This window comes from Morus notabilis, unplaced genomic scaffold (assembly GCF_000414095.1).
Source record: "Morus notabilis unplaced genomic scaffold, ASM41409v2 Scaffold165, whole genome shotgun sequence".
Lineage (NCBI taxonomy): Eukaryota > Viridiplantae > Streptophyta > Magnoliopsida > Rosales > Moraceae > Morus > Morus notabilis.
This window is the reverse complement of record NW_010363979.1, coordinates 29,087-45,134: the sequence shown is the minus strand read 5'-3', so window position 1 is coordinate 45,134 and position 16,048 is coordinate 29,087. Positions and strand designations below refer to the sequence as shown.

Genomic DNA, 16,048 nt, shown 5'->3' with positions numbered 1-16,048 from the left:
AAATAAAAAACGTAGGATTGATGTGACCATCGTGAAGGTAAACCATGGCGGAATGTTCCTAATATCACTAATCACTCTAACAACACCAAAATCTAAAGAAAAATCGAAGCCTAGGACACCGCTACTAGTGGGGTCTTGGGACTACTACTCATGCATCTTTTATATTTAAACTAATTTGTGATATTTGAGGTTTATTCTCGATACTATTTTGATATTTGACTTTTAAAATATCCCACTTTGATATTTGACTAGCATCTCACAATTGATTCTGAATTATGGTTCTGAATTTATGAACTAAATGTCTACTAATTTGTGATATATGAGATTTATTCTCAATTCTATTTTGATATTTGACTTTTAAAATATCCCACTTTGATCTTTGACTAGCATCCCGCAGTTGATCTATGAGGTTTACTTTATTTCAATTTATGTCATTTCATCATCTAAGTGTTAAATTTTTAAAAGAATCTGTGAAAATTAAAAATTAAAATTGAAAATATTTAAAGTTCAGAGGCTAAAATAATACAAAAAATGAAAGTGAATTTCCATGAATAGTCTCTAAATTTTAAATGTTTTCAATTCTACTTCCTAATTTACAGAGATTACGTCAAATATTTTACAAATAGCCAGAATGACTAAAACTGTACGAGAGTATAACCTCAGGCCAAATGCATGACTTTGTAAAAGTCATGAACCAAAGTGAGAGGTAAACCTTAACAACTATTAGTGGGATTAACTTTTTATATTTCATTTCTAGAGATCACACTGACTTAAACAAGGGAAACAATGTGCATCTAAGTTTTAAGAATTCATGACCATCCAGTTTTTTTGAAAGAGGAACGTCCCTGAGGGCGAAACAATAAAATTAAATTAATTAATCAGAACTAGAACAGCAGTATACAGTTACAAAGTTTTGGATGCAGCTAGGCGCCTCTTCAAGCCAATATCTATCCTCTGCAGAATTAAAAACCAAAGCAAGCATGGGCAATTCTATTCCCACAACGAGGAAAGAACTTAAAACAAACATTAAGAAAGTTAGGAACAAAGGATAAAATGTCCCTTACAACCCTCAATTGCATAAGCTCTAACCTGGGTGATGGATTCAACAACATTCCTCGCATCTGTTTGCACCACTGAAACGTTGAGTCCTACTTCAGCTGCAAACTTGAGGCCTTCTCTGACAGCGAAGCATTCAGCCATAAAAGAAGAAAAGTTTCCGCTGATTGTCTTGGCCATAGCTCCTAACACATCTCCTGAATGATCACGAATCACCGCTCCTACACCGATCTAAGCTGATCCCTCCACAACATCTTTAACATCCCCCTTTCAGGACGACACCAGCCCTTTTTTCCCGGTAACGACTCCGAATCAATTAGCGAAGTCGCTCGTTGACCCACACTATATTCAGATAGCCAATTGGTAGCACGATCAACAACCACCTCTGCAGGTGAAGAGTTCTCACCACGGACTTCACAGTTTCGGTCATACCAGACAATTTTAGGTTTAAGGAGCATCTTCAACTTTCGTAATTGACATAAAATAATTGATTAGGTTTAAAACGTTATTCCTATGGAAATCTGTTCTCAGATTGAGGGGAGTTTTAAGTTGCACTACGTGAAGATGTGTTCATAACTTGCTCAGCTTTTAATAATACTATTGCTAACTGGACACATTCTTCACTGTCATCGCTACAGGCCTTTCTCTTAGCGAACTGGCATGTTCTACAAGATCCAGACGCAAATTTGTTTCAAGAACGGGTTGATTAAACAAGGAGCAATGTCATCAGAAAGGCCGCACCCCGTGAGTTATGTCGGCCGACTCTGGAAGTGAGGAAGCCGGGCAGACCTATAAAAAGCGTAGCACATTCTCCAGGACTGGTATGACGATGAAGAAATATTGGATTCAAAATAAAATTCAAGATAGAAGTAGGCAACCTTTGTTTGCCATGTTTGTCAAATGGATACCACTATAAATCACAGCCAGAGCCACAAGATACAGAGTGCGTTTTTTTTTTTTTTTTTTCCTTTCCACATTTAAGAAACTACTGATACAAAGGAGTTAAACTGACGCTTTAGCTGATGTACTTTTTCTGAACTAATGATACAATGACGACTACATCATCGAGCTTGCCACCCGCATAACCCACATAACCTGCTGTCTGAGCTGCGTCTGCAAATGGACACCCTGATGATGAGGATCGTCCCACCTCTTGTGCCCTTTTAGCCAATATCCTTGCTGTGTCCTGAAACAGATAAATAGTCAAGAAAAAAAAAAAAAAAAAAAAAAAACAGGGACCTAAAGAAACAGCTGGGGTTATCAACGCATAACGCAATCGAGCTTTGCTACTAGAGATAACCAAGATTCAGTCACTCGGTGAGAAGATAGGCTTCTTAAATTTGTGCAATGTTTTGAAGGCCAAGCATCAAGGCCAGTGCTTTTAACCAACGTAATTAATGTATGACTGGAGATTTTTTTTGTAGAATTGGAAGTTGATTGCTACAAGAACGAACAGCAACAGAGTAAGAATAGCGAAATAACTCAGGCAATAAGGTTGACAAATCTGCTACCAAAAAAAAGTTTACCAATCTAGAGTAAGCCAAGATCCCAGTATCATGCGGAGAATAAAGGAAACATCTAAAAAAAGTTTGTGGAACATGTCAGAATATAAAGGAGTTTCTTTGCCTCTGGTTTCCACAGGCTACTTGTGTGGCTTGGAGACAACTGCTTATTTTTCTTTCTATTCACATTCTAAAGAAGCTTCTAAGAAGTAATGGGGATAGAGTCACAACACACCTGCGGTTTGAAACCAGCTTCAAATGATTTTGATACAATTGAAGCAATTTCTTGTTGGTATAAATTATCAAAAAGGCCATCTGTCGCAGTGACAATCACATCTCCCTCATCCAAACCAATTCTGTACCGCTGAAACATAAACATTCTTTAATATAAGCCTCCACAATCTTTGACATCATGCTTTCATTCACAATGAAAATGGAAAAACATAAAAAAGATTTTGTCTGTTTGTTTGTTTTGTTTTCTTTTTTTTGTTTTTTGACGGTGTTCGGAGGCATACAAATGGGAGTTGCAAGAAAAAGATTACTGCATTCTTCAAACATCTTTCGTAGGGAAGAATGGAGATTGTACTTTTGTGCTTCTGAAAACATGACGAGTTCATCATTATAAAGTTTGGTTGGAGAAGTAATTTCATATGACATACCTCTATGAGTTTGGAGGGATCGTCACCTCTTTCAATATGTACTGGAAAATTGAACTCGTGTACCATTGGAGATGACTGCTGAAAGACAGCACCACCTCGAATTATGATGAATCCCGAGTCACCAATGTTGGCCACGTGGAAAGTCTGTAAAAGTTTCAATTTAGAGCATTTGATAGCAATTCTAATTAAGAAAATGTACGTGTACGTGTAATGTATATGTGTGTGACTCTGTATATTACACTCACACACAAAAACAACCTGCCATCATTGCCTCCCTCAGCAACTAGCTACTTCTTTTGCCTATAGGCTAAACTTAAGCCAAGGAATACATCCTCAAAAAAGTACATATAAACAAATCATTTTGTTTCCATTGGAATTGAAACTTCATCATAATCACTCAAACAGATGTACCGATCAAACTCCCCTTACTACACATAGCTGAATACCATGTAGCATCCCTTTTTCTTGTTTCATTATTATATTTCAATCTTTTCTTTAGACTAGTTAAGCCACGTGCTACACACGTGTGGAATAACTTTGTAAGCTTAGCTTGATTTCACGTCAAAACACATAGCCTCCTTAAAAGCTAAGTTCATTAGTTGGAGCAAGAGAAGAAAGTTAAAAAAATCATATTGAAAAAAATTAAAAGTTATCAGAATTTTTGACAAAAAAAGAAAAAGTAGGGAGACATTTGAAAGTATTTCAAAGAAGGATAATGTAACAAAAATGAATTGTCAAAAAATATTAGAAGAAAAGGTAAAAAAAAAAAAGACAATACGAAAAAGAAAAGAAGAAAAATAATTAAAAAAATAAAAAAAGAATAGACAAAAAAGAGGAAAAGTTTTAAAAAATAATTAAATTATATAGGAGTTTTTGAAAAAAAAAAGTAGCAACATATTTGAATGGAATTATTTTAATTAAAAAATGTTTTCAAAGAAAGATTGTAAAAAAAAAAAAATTGAACTGACAAAGAATATTCGGAAACATTAAAAACAAGAAAGACAATAGAGGCAAAAGAAAAGAAGAAAAATAAAAAAATTTAAAAAGAAGAACAAAAAAACATAAAAAGTTAGAAAAAAGAAAAGAAAAACAGAAGAAGTGGCCTCCTTCGTGGCCAAGTCCACTTGACTGTTTTTATATACATTAGATTAGATATTAAATTGGATGTATCGATTAAATTATAAAGAGCCCTAGGAAAAATAAAATAAAACATAAAAACAAAACAAAATAAGTTTAGAAAAGAGCAAAACGCATGTTAAAAAAAAGTAAACTGTAACATTTATAAAATAAAAAAAAATAAAAGAACAAAACAAAACATTTAAAAATAAAGATAGGAAAAGTTAGAAGGGTGGGGTGGGGGGTGGGGAGGGGGGAGGAGTAGGGCAGGGGGCCCGGGGCTACCTCATGGTTGCCTGAGAAGTGTTATGTTAAAGCATTGGAGAAAAAAATATGTATGAAGGTAGCTTTTGATATAATAGGTTTTACACGAAAAACAATTAAATGTGAACACATTTGAAGAAAATTATTTTAACCATTCAAAAAAAAAAAAAAAGAACACATGCGGAAGAAATCACTTTCATAGGAGTAAACTGAGGAAAAAATATGTTTTACAAAAACATATGTAAAAAATTAAACTGCAAAAAACATTAACAGAATAACAAATAAAAAAATAATACATTTAAAAAATAAAAAAGAAAGTGAGAAAAAAGGGAGAAAAGAGGAGGAAGGCGGGGTGAGAGGGAGGGGCTACTACATGGCAGTCTTGAGAGTGCTTAGGGAGCACTGTAGAAAAGAGTACTTGGCTCTTTTATGTACTGTTAGATTAGATGTTAGATGCATAGATATATATATATATAACGATAAAAATAACTTTCAATACGATAGAAATTATTCAAAAACCCCTTAAAAAATGACACAAAAAATAATTAAGTAAGAACACTTTTAAAGAAAATTATTTTAACCGTTAACAAAAAAATTAAATAGAAACAGATGCAAAAGAAATTACTTTCATAGGAGTAAAGGGAAAACTATATTTTAAAAAACTCACTAAAGAATTAAACTATAAGAAATAACCTTCATAGGAGTAAAGGGAAAAAAATATTTTTAAAAATACGAGTAGAAAATTAAACTGTAAAAAAAACTACAAAATAAAAAATAAAAAAGCAAGACTTAAAAGAAAAAATGAAGATAAAAAGGTAAGGAAGGGAAAGAAAGGAAAAAAAAAATGGAGAGGAAGGAGGGGTTGACACGTGGCACTCTCAGGGGAGAGTGCTATAACAAGAGCCTTTTTTTTTTTTTTTGAAGGAACAGTAACAAGAGCCTTTGACTTTTTTATGCATTATTAAATTAGATAAGTAATTCCACCGAAAAGAAGAGAGACCAACGAACGCTAATTTGAGCAAGTGTACAAGGGACCTGACGGAGAAAAGGAACAAAAAAAAGCACAGATAATACATAATATAACCTACATGATTAATTAATGTCTTAGGATCTTTGGCACTTTTTGCCCCTGAAATTTTTGCAAATTGGCAAGCTGTCCCGTGAACTTTCAATTTTAGCAAATTACTCTCTAAATTTAATGAAGTGTTGCAGGGTACCTCAAATAGAGAAGGCTTTTTAAAATTTGGATGGAAATGCCATCACACATATCGTGAAAGTTTGTTTGAAAAGCAGAGACTGGAATTTCGGATGAGAATTGGGAATGATGACAAAGCATGTCATGTCACGTGTAAAAGCGCGTTTCCATCCAAATTTAATAGTAGTTAATTAGACCACCATTTCCAAGAAACAACATTAGACTCCTGCATCCTAGACCTGAAATAGAAAGAGAAATCCAAGACCAATAGTATAAAGGAAATACAGATGACACCTAGCAATGAGAAAACGTCTCTAATAAGAACCCAACAACCGCAAGTATTATCTTGTCACATGCACAATCTTGGGACAGGACAGAGATAAGATTCCAAAAGATACTCTATTGATGTTCATTGTACAGGGAAACTTAAGCATAGGAAGTTAATACCTGACCATCAAAGTAAGCAACCAAAATTGTTGATGATCCATGTGATTGTGTTTCTGCAACACTTCTAAAGAGAACTTCGTCTGGTTCTTTCACTGGAGTGCCTTTGCAATCTGCCATAATTCTTGCACAATTATCCATGAGTTCTCGGGCGTATAGTGCAGCACTGCTCCCTGAAAATGAGGTGGAAGTAGTCAACTAATGATCCAAATACAATAATTAAAGAACAAAAACAAAAACAAAAACAAAAACCTACAATTATAGAAGATAAGGAACTAAGATATTTCGAACCGCAGTTTGCTGAATCTTTTAAAGTGCATATAAAAAGTTAACTTAGAGAGATGAAAAGTTTTGCGGCCTGCTCTAAAATATTTAGGCCCAGTTCATATCTTTAGTTCGAATCACAACTCAAGTTTTTACTACAGTATTTGCTCTCACAAAAATTTAAATTCAACTTTTTCTGCTACAGTATTTTCTCTCATATTAAGTCATTTTTTAACTCAAATTCTTAGCTCAAACGAACGAAACGAACGGGGTCTTAGAAAATGAGAATAAAGTACAAGAATATTTTAATGACTTATGAAAGTCAACATTTTGTACCATAGCTTTTTTCTCCTTTACTCAAAAATCAATCAGTGGCGTGTTACAAATTAATTTAATGCATAACCTATGTATTTTATTATGCTCCAGTAAGGTTAAAATATGCCGAGTTTGTTTTTTTTTTTTTACTTCACAAAGGCCACATTAAGGGAGAGATTTTATAATAGGCCAACCCCGAATACACATTAATCTTGCAGATCAGGAAAGCCCAAACTATAATTATGGCAGTGAACATCTCGTCGATAATGTTACTCCATTAAAGAGTAGAAATAGAACTGGAACCAAATAATATGAAGAAAAAATACACATTAAGTATAACGTATAGTTACTTGTTGCCAGGAACAAAAATGTTATGAAAGAAGAGAGAGTGACCTTTTGGGACAAGAAGTTACCAAATAGACAAAGCATGACATGAGCTTCCAATAATCATTTTATTACTGTACCATAAAATCAGAGTACTATTGCCTTGAACGTATAAAAGAGTTAGTTATGCACCAAATCACCAAGTCACTCTGAATCATTGAGGTGTAAATATTTCAGAAGCTAATGCTTGCGCATAAGAGTTCCAGCCACTACTGTACTGTTCACTACCGAAGACAGCGATAAAAGATGATTTTAAATGCTTTATAGATACTTAAAATGATAGGACAGATACCTTCTAGTGACCACTGACCGACTCCGTCAGCCACACCTAGCCAACTTTGGCAAGCGACAAAATACGCATCCTCTCCACCTGTCAACGCCTGGCAATTATTACTTTTTGAATTATTATATCATTAGACTAAAACTCAGAAAAAAAATCAGAAGGTGTTTGTGAGTCATGGATGTTTGCAGATGCACATGCTATTAGATTGTAAAAATTGAAAGACCAAAACAAACATTCTCGCGTTTGCACTTGTTCATAGTAAAAATGGGAGTTTTTCATATTCAAATAAAAACATTGGGTGCAATTTCAACATGTGAAACATACTTAAAGATAAGAATTATAATAAAATAAGTATATACCTTTTGAGGGATGAGGCAATGAAGCAGCACCAGAAGATAGTACAAATCCCGCTCTTGAGGTTTCCTCCCTACATACAAAATGAACAAACATGAGGAACAACCAATAGACAATGCTTCTATGAGTAAGTTAACTTTATTTATTATTTTTTTGTTTATTTATTTATTATTATTTTTTTTTACGATACATAATTTCAGTATGAGGATGATTATAGTAAGTCAATAAAAACTGATGTGCCCTGACAAATATGTCAAAACAAGCATAATTTTATAGTCACTGGCAAGAAAGATTACAAACATCAATAAATCCCACTGCAATAGAGTACAAATACTTTGCTCAATAAACACACACACAAGCACAGATATCTATGTTTCTCCATGTGTTTGTGTCCGTGCGTGTGGATATCTATTAATAGAGAATCCTACATTAGATAATGGGTCACAATATGATTATATCAGAGATTGTCTGGACATTGAGCATCTTAATACACAAAATAAAATAAAATATTTGGCACAACCACATGTACACTGTACAAATGTGTCGGTAGGATTTAGTTCTATTTTTTGTTCAATAAAAAATCTGATTCCTAGAACTTAGGATTCAGATACTACAGGTTCTAGATTTGTTATTTTCAGCAAGTTAGTTAGGATTACAAGGATACAAGCTATCCAATTTATTCATGTAATTCACATATTATTGTTGGAAAGAACACGTTTTTCCTATTTTAGGAAACTGTGTAATTGATTGATTGTGTTTCTGCTACAGTGTCTTCAGTCAGCCAGTTATCTTCACGCTACATCAGTTGTCCAAGTTTGTGTCTTATGAAAAGCTCACCATCATTTCCACCTTTACTTCTCAACTTTCACTTGTAGAGATTCTAAAGAATGTACAGGATGCCTTTCAGATTCCATAAAGGAAGGAAGCAGTTTTTGAGGAGATGCAAGCTCTTGAGAATAACAAGACCTGGGAAATGGTAGATCTACCTAAAGGAAAGACAACAGTAGGATGCAAATGGGTGTTCACTCTAAAATACAAGTCTGATGGTACACTTGAGAGATATAAGGCTCGATTGGTGGCCAAAGGTTTTACTCAGACTTATGGTATTGACTACACGAAGACATTCGCACCGGTGGCAAAACTAAACACTGTAAGAGTTTTTTTATCAATTGCAGCTAACCTAGATTGGCCACTATAGCAACTTGATGTCAATAATGCCTTCCTGGACAGGGATTTAGAAGGAGAGGTCTACATGGATGTACCTCCTGGCTTTGGAGAAAAATTCGGCTCAAAAGTGTGCATATTGAAAAAGTCGCTATATGGACTCAAGCAATCACCAAGCGCATGGTTTGAAAAGTTCACCCGATCTGTGAAGAACCAAGGGTACAACCAAGCTCGCACAAACCATACGATGTTTATGAAGCACACAGTAGTAGGAAAGATAACGGTCTTGATAGTGTGCATTGATGAAATTATCTTAACAGGTGATGATTGTGCTAAGATGAGTCGACTAGAGATGAGTTTGGCTAAAGAATTTGAGATTAAACATTTGGGATCTCTCAAGTGTTTTCTGGGAATGGAAGTTGCAAGATCGAAGAAGGGAATTGTGGTAAATCAACAGAAGTATATCCTAGATCTCCTCAACGAGACCGGGATGAGTGGATGTAGGCCTATGGACACGCCAATAGACCCAAATGTAAAATTTGGAAAGAACAAAAAGGTGGAGCCAGTATACACTACTCAGTACCAAAAACTAGTGGGGAAGCTAATCTATTTATCCCACACACCCCGACATAGCCTTTATTGTTAGCTTGGTGAGTCAATTCATGCACCTTGCCCAGAAAGAACATCTAGAGGCCATCTATTGAATTTTGAGGTATTTAAAGGGTTCTCCAGGGAAAGGCTTATTCTTCCAAAAAAAAAAAAAAAAAAAAAAAATGCACAGCAAAATATTGAAGTCTACACCGATGCGGATTTGGCAGGTTCTACAACTGATCGAAGATCGACAACCGGATATTGTACCTATGTGTGGGGTAATTTGGTCACATGGAGAAGCAAGAAGCATAATGTTGTTGCTCGACGCAGTGTGGAAGCAAAATACAGAGCCATGGCCTACGTGGTTTGTGAATTATTATGGTTACAACAGGTTCTAGCAGAATTACAGAAGCCTTGTGAATACACCGATGAAACTATACTATGACAATACAGCGGCAATAAGAATAGCTCATAATCCAGTCCAACACGACCGAACCAAGCATGTCGAGATCGATAGACATATTATCAAGGAGAAGCTTGAGCAAGAATCATTTGCATGCCATTCAACCCAACATCGCAACAAGCGACAAACATTCTTACAAAAGGATTGTTCAAACCTAACTTGAAGGTTCTTGTCAGCAAGTTGGGCTTGATCGATATCTACGTACCAACTTGATGGGGAGTGTCGAAAAGTTAGGGAGTTAGTTAGGATTTAGTTCTATTTTTGTTCGATAAAAAATTTGATTCCTAGAACTTAGGATTCAGATACTATAGGTTCTAGATTTGTTATTTTTGGCAAGTTAGTTAGGATTACAAGGATACAAGCTATCCTATTTATTCATTCATGTAATTCACGCATTATTCAATAAGAATAATTGAATTATTTTCTTCTCAAAACCTCCAAAATGATAGTGACATTTCTACTTTAGACACTTTTACAGCCTCTACACAACCCATAAAAGTTATAGTATCCATGCAAGACAGTTGCGCCAAAGATTTGATATGAGGTAAAGCTACATCGTGGCATACCTAATAGGAGTTTTTGTAATTGAAGGGACTTCTACAACTTCAGAGATTGGCGCTCCTGCAACATTACTTGTGTTTGTTTTACTCGCATCTTCTTCAGAAGTTGTGGAAGAGACATTACAACCTAACTACATGCACATGAAGATAGATTAAAAGCTATTTAACTCCTGAATATGGAAGAGCTAGTCAATACATAATGGTATACCAACTACCCTTTGGTCATTACCAAACTGGCAACTTCACCAAAACATTAGGCTTAAAATCGATCAGGATAAAAGAAATAAAAAAAAAGCATGAAGCTAAATTCAATCAGCAGTTTTCAACGCAATCAGAAACCTTTTTTGAATGATGAGCGGGAAAACGGGTTAGGCAGTTTAAAAAATTATCACCATGCAGATGCTCTCGACATTGTCAGTGAAACAACAATAACATTTTGGAAACTATGGAGTCAATAGTTCAAGTTCATCAAAATTGAAAGGGTACATGCTGTTGAGCAGTACATCTACAACCACAAGATATATAAATGCAGTATATTTTTGTACGGAACACAATAACTTAAAATTTTAAATAAAGTCAATTTACTAAAGTTTCCTAGTTATTTTATATTAGTTCATGATTTTAGGTTTGCACATTTTATATATGTACTAGGAAGCATGATGCATACTCATGCATAAGCAGACACCACAAAATAGAGAAAGAGGCAATTCTTATTTTCATTAAACTAAGACATTACACATCTCTGTAGTAAGAGAAACTTATTTGATGGTAGATGAGCCAAATAAACAATAAGAGCACTAGTAGCGTGTTGGCAATCCCGAGTCTTTAAAAACAACATCAGCCTCTATAGGATTCTACTCAAAAGTATGTTAGGAGCATGAGAAAAAGATATCTGACTGCTGAAGCCATCGCCTCAAAAATCACCACATTTTCCTTTACTTTCTAAAGTCTACCTACCACTACCATGACAAATTCTATCTTCTTCATGCATTCACTTGAACAAAATCATCCTAGCTTGATAAATATATTATCACTTACATACTGGTATATATCATTCTCACTTGTCTCTTGACAAAACAGAAAATACTGACATTACTCATTCTGGCATGTTTCTTAATAACTGAATCATACAATACAATCTAAAAAAAAAAAAAGGATTTACGATTCTCAAATTTAGGTAAATGCTTTTGAAATAGAACACTAACAGTTGTTTAGTTAATTCTCATACAGAATTCTTTTTTAAATAGAATTCTCATAATTTTAAGTGCCTACTATAAATGTAAAATCTTCAATTTTGGACAAACTATTTTTACTATAGAGAGTTAAGTTTTTTTCAGAGTAACCATACATAAATTCAGTAATTTCTTTAAGTTCTTGGATATATTATTATACTGGCATGATGGTAGAAAATTTAAACTTAATTCATGAACAATTAAGGATTCAATATTTTCAACAGGGAACTAAAATTTCTCAACCAAAAGGTTCTAGAGTTCATCCTTTACCATCATCAATTTGATTGAGGACATGGAGAATGGTAAACTATAACCAAACATAGACCTTCTAATTAGAATTTGAGACATACCGCTATCCCAGTTTCAGTCTTGTCCACTTTAACATCCTCATCCGATGCACTTGTCCCCATTTCCTGATCCAGTGGCGTTTCGGCCTGTGTCATGGTGGACAGATTCGTTACCTCAATGAGAGTTCCACTATCCTCACCAGATGTAGGGAGACAAGCAACTTCAACATGGGAACTCTCTTCGTTACTTGCTGGAGAAGCACAATTATCAGACACATCTATAACTTTATTCCCACCAATGCTTGCAGTGCTCTCCTCAATGTCTCTATGAATTTCCTCATTTTGAACAACATCAACTTCCGAACTAGTATCTGTAGTCCTAACCACATCATTAACCTTGTTAACTGAAACTTCATCTACACTAGATTCAGAATGAGACAGATCACTGGTTTTAGAATCAAGTGTAGCCTCTTCCACTGATTCACTCAATTCTGATACGCTATCAGTTACAGATTCTACTTCACTAGATTCTCTATCTAGAACACTAGTTACTTCTTTGCTTAGTTTAGCTCGGTATCTTCTTCCTCGCCTTTTGGTACGAGATGTACCTTGATCTACAACACTATCTGGCTCCACAAACTCATTGAATTGTTCATCATTAACTTGATCAAGAACACTACTGACTTCTCTGCTTTCTTGGGCTGAGCGTCTTCTCCCTTGTCTTTTGGAATGAGATTTTACTTTTTCCGAACTACTACCCAGTCCTATGCTCTCATTGGACTGTTTACCATGTTCATTTACCAAACCTTCAGTGGCAGCATTGTCATCCTTCTCAACATCAATAGTCGCAACCGTTGCTTCACTGTCTCTGGCGTGCCCAAACCGGAAGACAATGCTACCGTCCGAACACTCTGCCCAACCACCGAAACCCATAAATAACAATCAGAAGAACTACACTACGACAGTAACAAGAAACAAGTACTCAGTTATTCCAAATCCCAAAAAATTAAAAAAAAATTAAAAAATTCCAAACACGAGCAGACTCAGAATAAAGGAACAGTTTTCTAAAATCTATAAGAGAAAATAAATGCAAAACTACCGAACTGATGCAGATCATTTTACCAAGCAATCAAACAGAAACTCAAAAATAGAAAAAACAAAAAGGAGGAAAAACAGTGGAATTACGTGGAGGACGCTACTAAATACGGCAATAAACAATCAATTGCTCCAAATACTTACAGAACAAGTTTTTAGAATCCCAAAACGGGAAAAAGAAATGCACAATTTCCTAAATCCTATCCATCTCTTGCTGAGCAACTAACAGAAATTCAACCGAGACATTTGAGGAAAATCAATGACCGTTATGTTAAAAAGTACACCGCCAAACACAATAACATGAATTCTTTTACTCCAAATTTCAAACACAAACAACCGGAAATTCAAAAACTTTCCTAATTCTCATCAAATAAACAGAAATTAAAACAAGAAGAGAAGAGAAAAATTACCGGAAGTTGAGAGGATGCCGAAATCCGAGGACGAAGACCTCGAGTCGGAATCCAATTTGGAGCCGAGAATTGGGACCCTAGTCCGTCGCTTCGGCGACGGCAATTTGGGAGCGAAGCTTCCAATTCCATTGCTGTTATGGTGAGAAGGTTTGGAGAAGAAAAGAATGCGGGAAGGGACGAAGAGAGTGTGGAAGCTCGGAGGCAGGGAAGCTCTGAGATCCGCCATTTTTTCTTTCTTTTGTTTGGTTTCTATTTCTGCATGTTCTCTGGTAATGGAAAAGGCAAGAAAATCCTCAAATGTGTAATGCTAATATTAGAAGGTTGTGTTTTGTTTTCACTTGTATTGTTTTTGAGTAAAATTAGTTGTTTGTTTGTTGTTTGGCTACGCTTTTTTCTCAGTGGAATGAGTTCTGTAAGAAATTCCAGCAGCACTGGAGTTGATAAGTGATATTCTTTCCTGAGATGGTAAGAACTAAGGACCATAAAGAAAGATTGTTGCTCGAGTCAAATTATGAGTTTGACCCTTATATTATCCCGTTCATTTTGCTGATTCGAGTTAAAATTCGAATTGAGATGTGATTTTATGTGAGAACTTTTTACTGTAGCAAAAAAGTTAAATGTGATTGTTTGTGAGAGCTTTTTACTGTAAAAAAACTCAAATTCTAAACTCGAATCAGCGAAGTGAATGGGACCATACATACATACTACTAAAGGAGGTAGCAGATTTACTGCTCTTTGAACAGTGTGCTGCCTTTTTTGTCCCTCAGTTTTTAAAAATTCCGTTTGTGTCCCTCTGAATTTTTTCTTCGAGCTTTTTGTAATTTCTGCTCTTCCTTTCCGGGAAGCGTCTAGATTTCATCATTTATGTGTATTTTTTTCCGGAAGAAAGAGAAAAATAGATTAAGATTTGAGATGAATTAAAATTAATAGGTTAATAATTTATATAAATTAATAAATAGGCTAAATTAATGTTTTTATCTATAACTTACCTGGTTATGAACCATAACTTAACAAGTTATTGTCCATAAATCACGGTTTTGTCCATAACTTGTCTGACTATGAACCATAACTTGACAAGTTTGTCCATAACTTATCTGGTTATGAACCATAACTTATATGGTTATGAACCATAACTTGACAAGTTATGGCATATTAATTTTTATAACTAAAAGTTAGCCTATATACTTTCTTAAACTTTTCATATTGACTTATTTTCTATTATTTTCGTTTTTTTTCTTCCTTCTTTTCCTTTCCGTGAGGCTTTTGGGTTTCATTAAAACATACATTGTAATGTTCGGTAAAACAATGTAAAACAATGTAAAAAAACAAATCAGATAATATTATGTGTTATGTATTATATTAAATATTTTAGTAAATATAAACACAGTTATTTACATCGATTATAATTTAATAATAATTGTTTTGTTCTTTCCACTTTCCTTAACTGCAACTTAGAAAAAACAACAAGCAAAAATATAAAGGAATAAATATGTGAATAAACATGTGTCTATAAATAAATATGTATATTTTTATTTATACAGGTAGACATATAAATAAATATGTATATATGTGTTACAAGTTGACAGCGACTTATAAACAAAGCTTTTACAATATATCATGTTTTCTAAAAACTTTTGAATATCTTTTCTATACATCTTTTTTTTTTCATTTAAATTACTATTCATTAAATTATTATCCGGATATTCCACTAGTTAAAAAACTAGTTTAGGCAATAGCACCTATTAAGTTGTAATTAAAACTTTTATAACGTAGAATACGACAATAATATGCTGGAAAAAATAGAGAGATGTTACTCATTTAAAATAGTATGCATTTCAATTTTAAGTGTTAGCTTGCATGTCTTAACGGTAATTGTACAAATTATGCAATCAAAAGGTGTATAATTTAAATCTCTCATAGTCAATTTCAAAAAAAAAAAAAAAAGTATGAGTTAATAGTTTAAGTTAAGAAGTTACGTGATTAAAATACATGAAACATTAAAAATATAAGATAACAAAAAAAAAAAAAAAACAATAAAGGAGTTAAAACTTGAAAAGTAAAGAAAAAAGAGTAAAGCACCTAAAAATTACCGATTTGAAATACCATAAGATAAATAAAAATTATAAGATAACAAAACAAAAAATAAAGAAGTTGAAAATGAAAAATGAATGGAAAAAAAAAAAGTAAAGCATCTAAAACTCACCATTTTGGACAACCACATAATGAAGAGTAGCAATTTATCCACTGTTTTATAGAACCAAAAAAAAAAAAAAAAGAGTTCAGAACAAAATAAAGGAGATATAAAAGAAAGAAAAGACAAAGAGAGAAGCATCAAAACATTTCGTAAAGGACTATAAAAAATTAACAAGTATAGTTCTCATTAGCTTTTTTAAAGAAGCTACAGCATGTT

General features: G+C 34.0%; 1 protein-coding gene across 2 annotated transcripts; it reads right to left on the bottom strand.

The window, feature by feature from the left end:
- Positions 1-1,572: 1,572 nt before the first annotated feature.
- LOC21406874 (probable protein phosphatase 2C BIPP2C1) lies at positions 1,573-14,069 on the bottom strand. 2 transcript variants are annotated; one of them, XM_024170410.1, is made up of 10 exons: positions 13,639-14,069; positions 12,197-13,044; positions 10,621-10,745; positions 7,842-7,909; positions 7,492-7,569; positions 6,240-6,409; positions 3,218-3,361; positions 2,794-2,922; positions 2,583-2,634; positions 2,219-2,235 (listed from the first exon to the last, which is right to left on the bottom strand). In XM_024170410.1, exons 1-9 carry the CDS (start codon positions 13,862-13,864, stop codon positions 2,611-2,613), a joined length of 1,812 nt encoding a protein of 603 aa, XP_024026178.1. In that variant the 5' UTR covers positions 13,865-14,069; the 3' UTR covers positions 2,219-2,235; positions 2,583-2,610. The 2 variants fall into 2 exon arrangements, with proteins under 2 accessions (XP_010103824.2, XP_024026178.1); XM_010105522.2 differs by lacking the exon at positions 2,583-2,634 and having other exon boundaries at positions 1,573-2,242.
- Between the last annotated feature and the right edge of the window lie 1,979 nt (positions 14,070-16,048).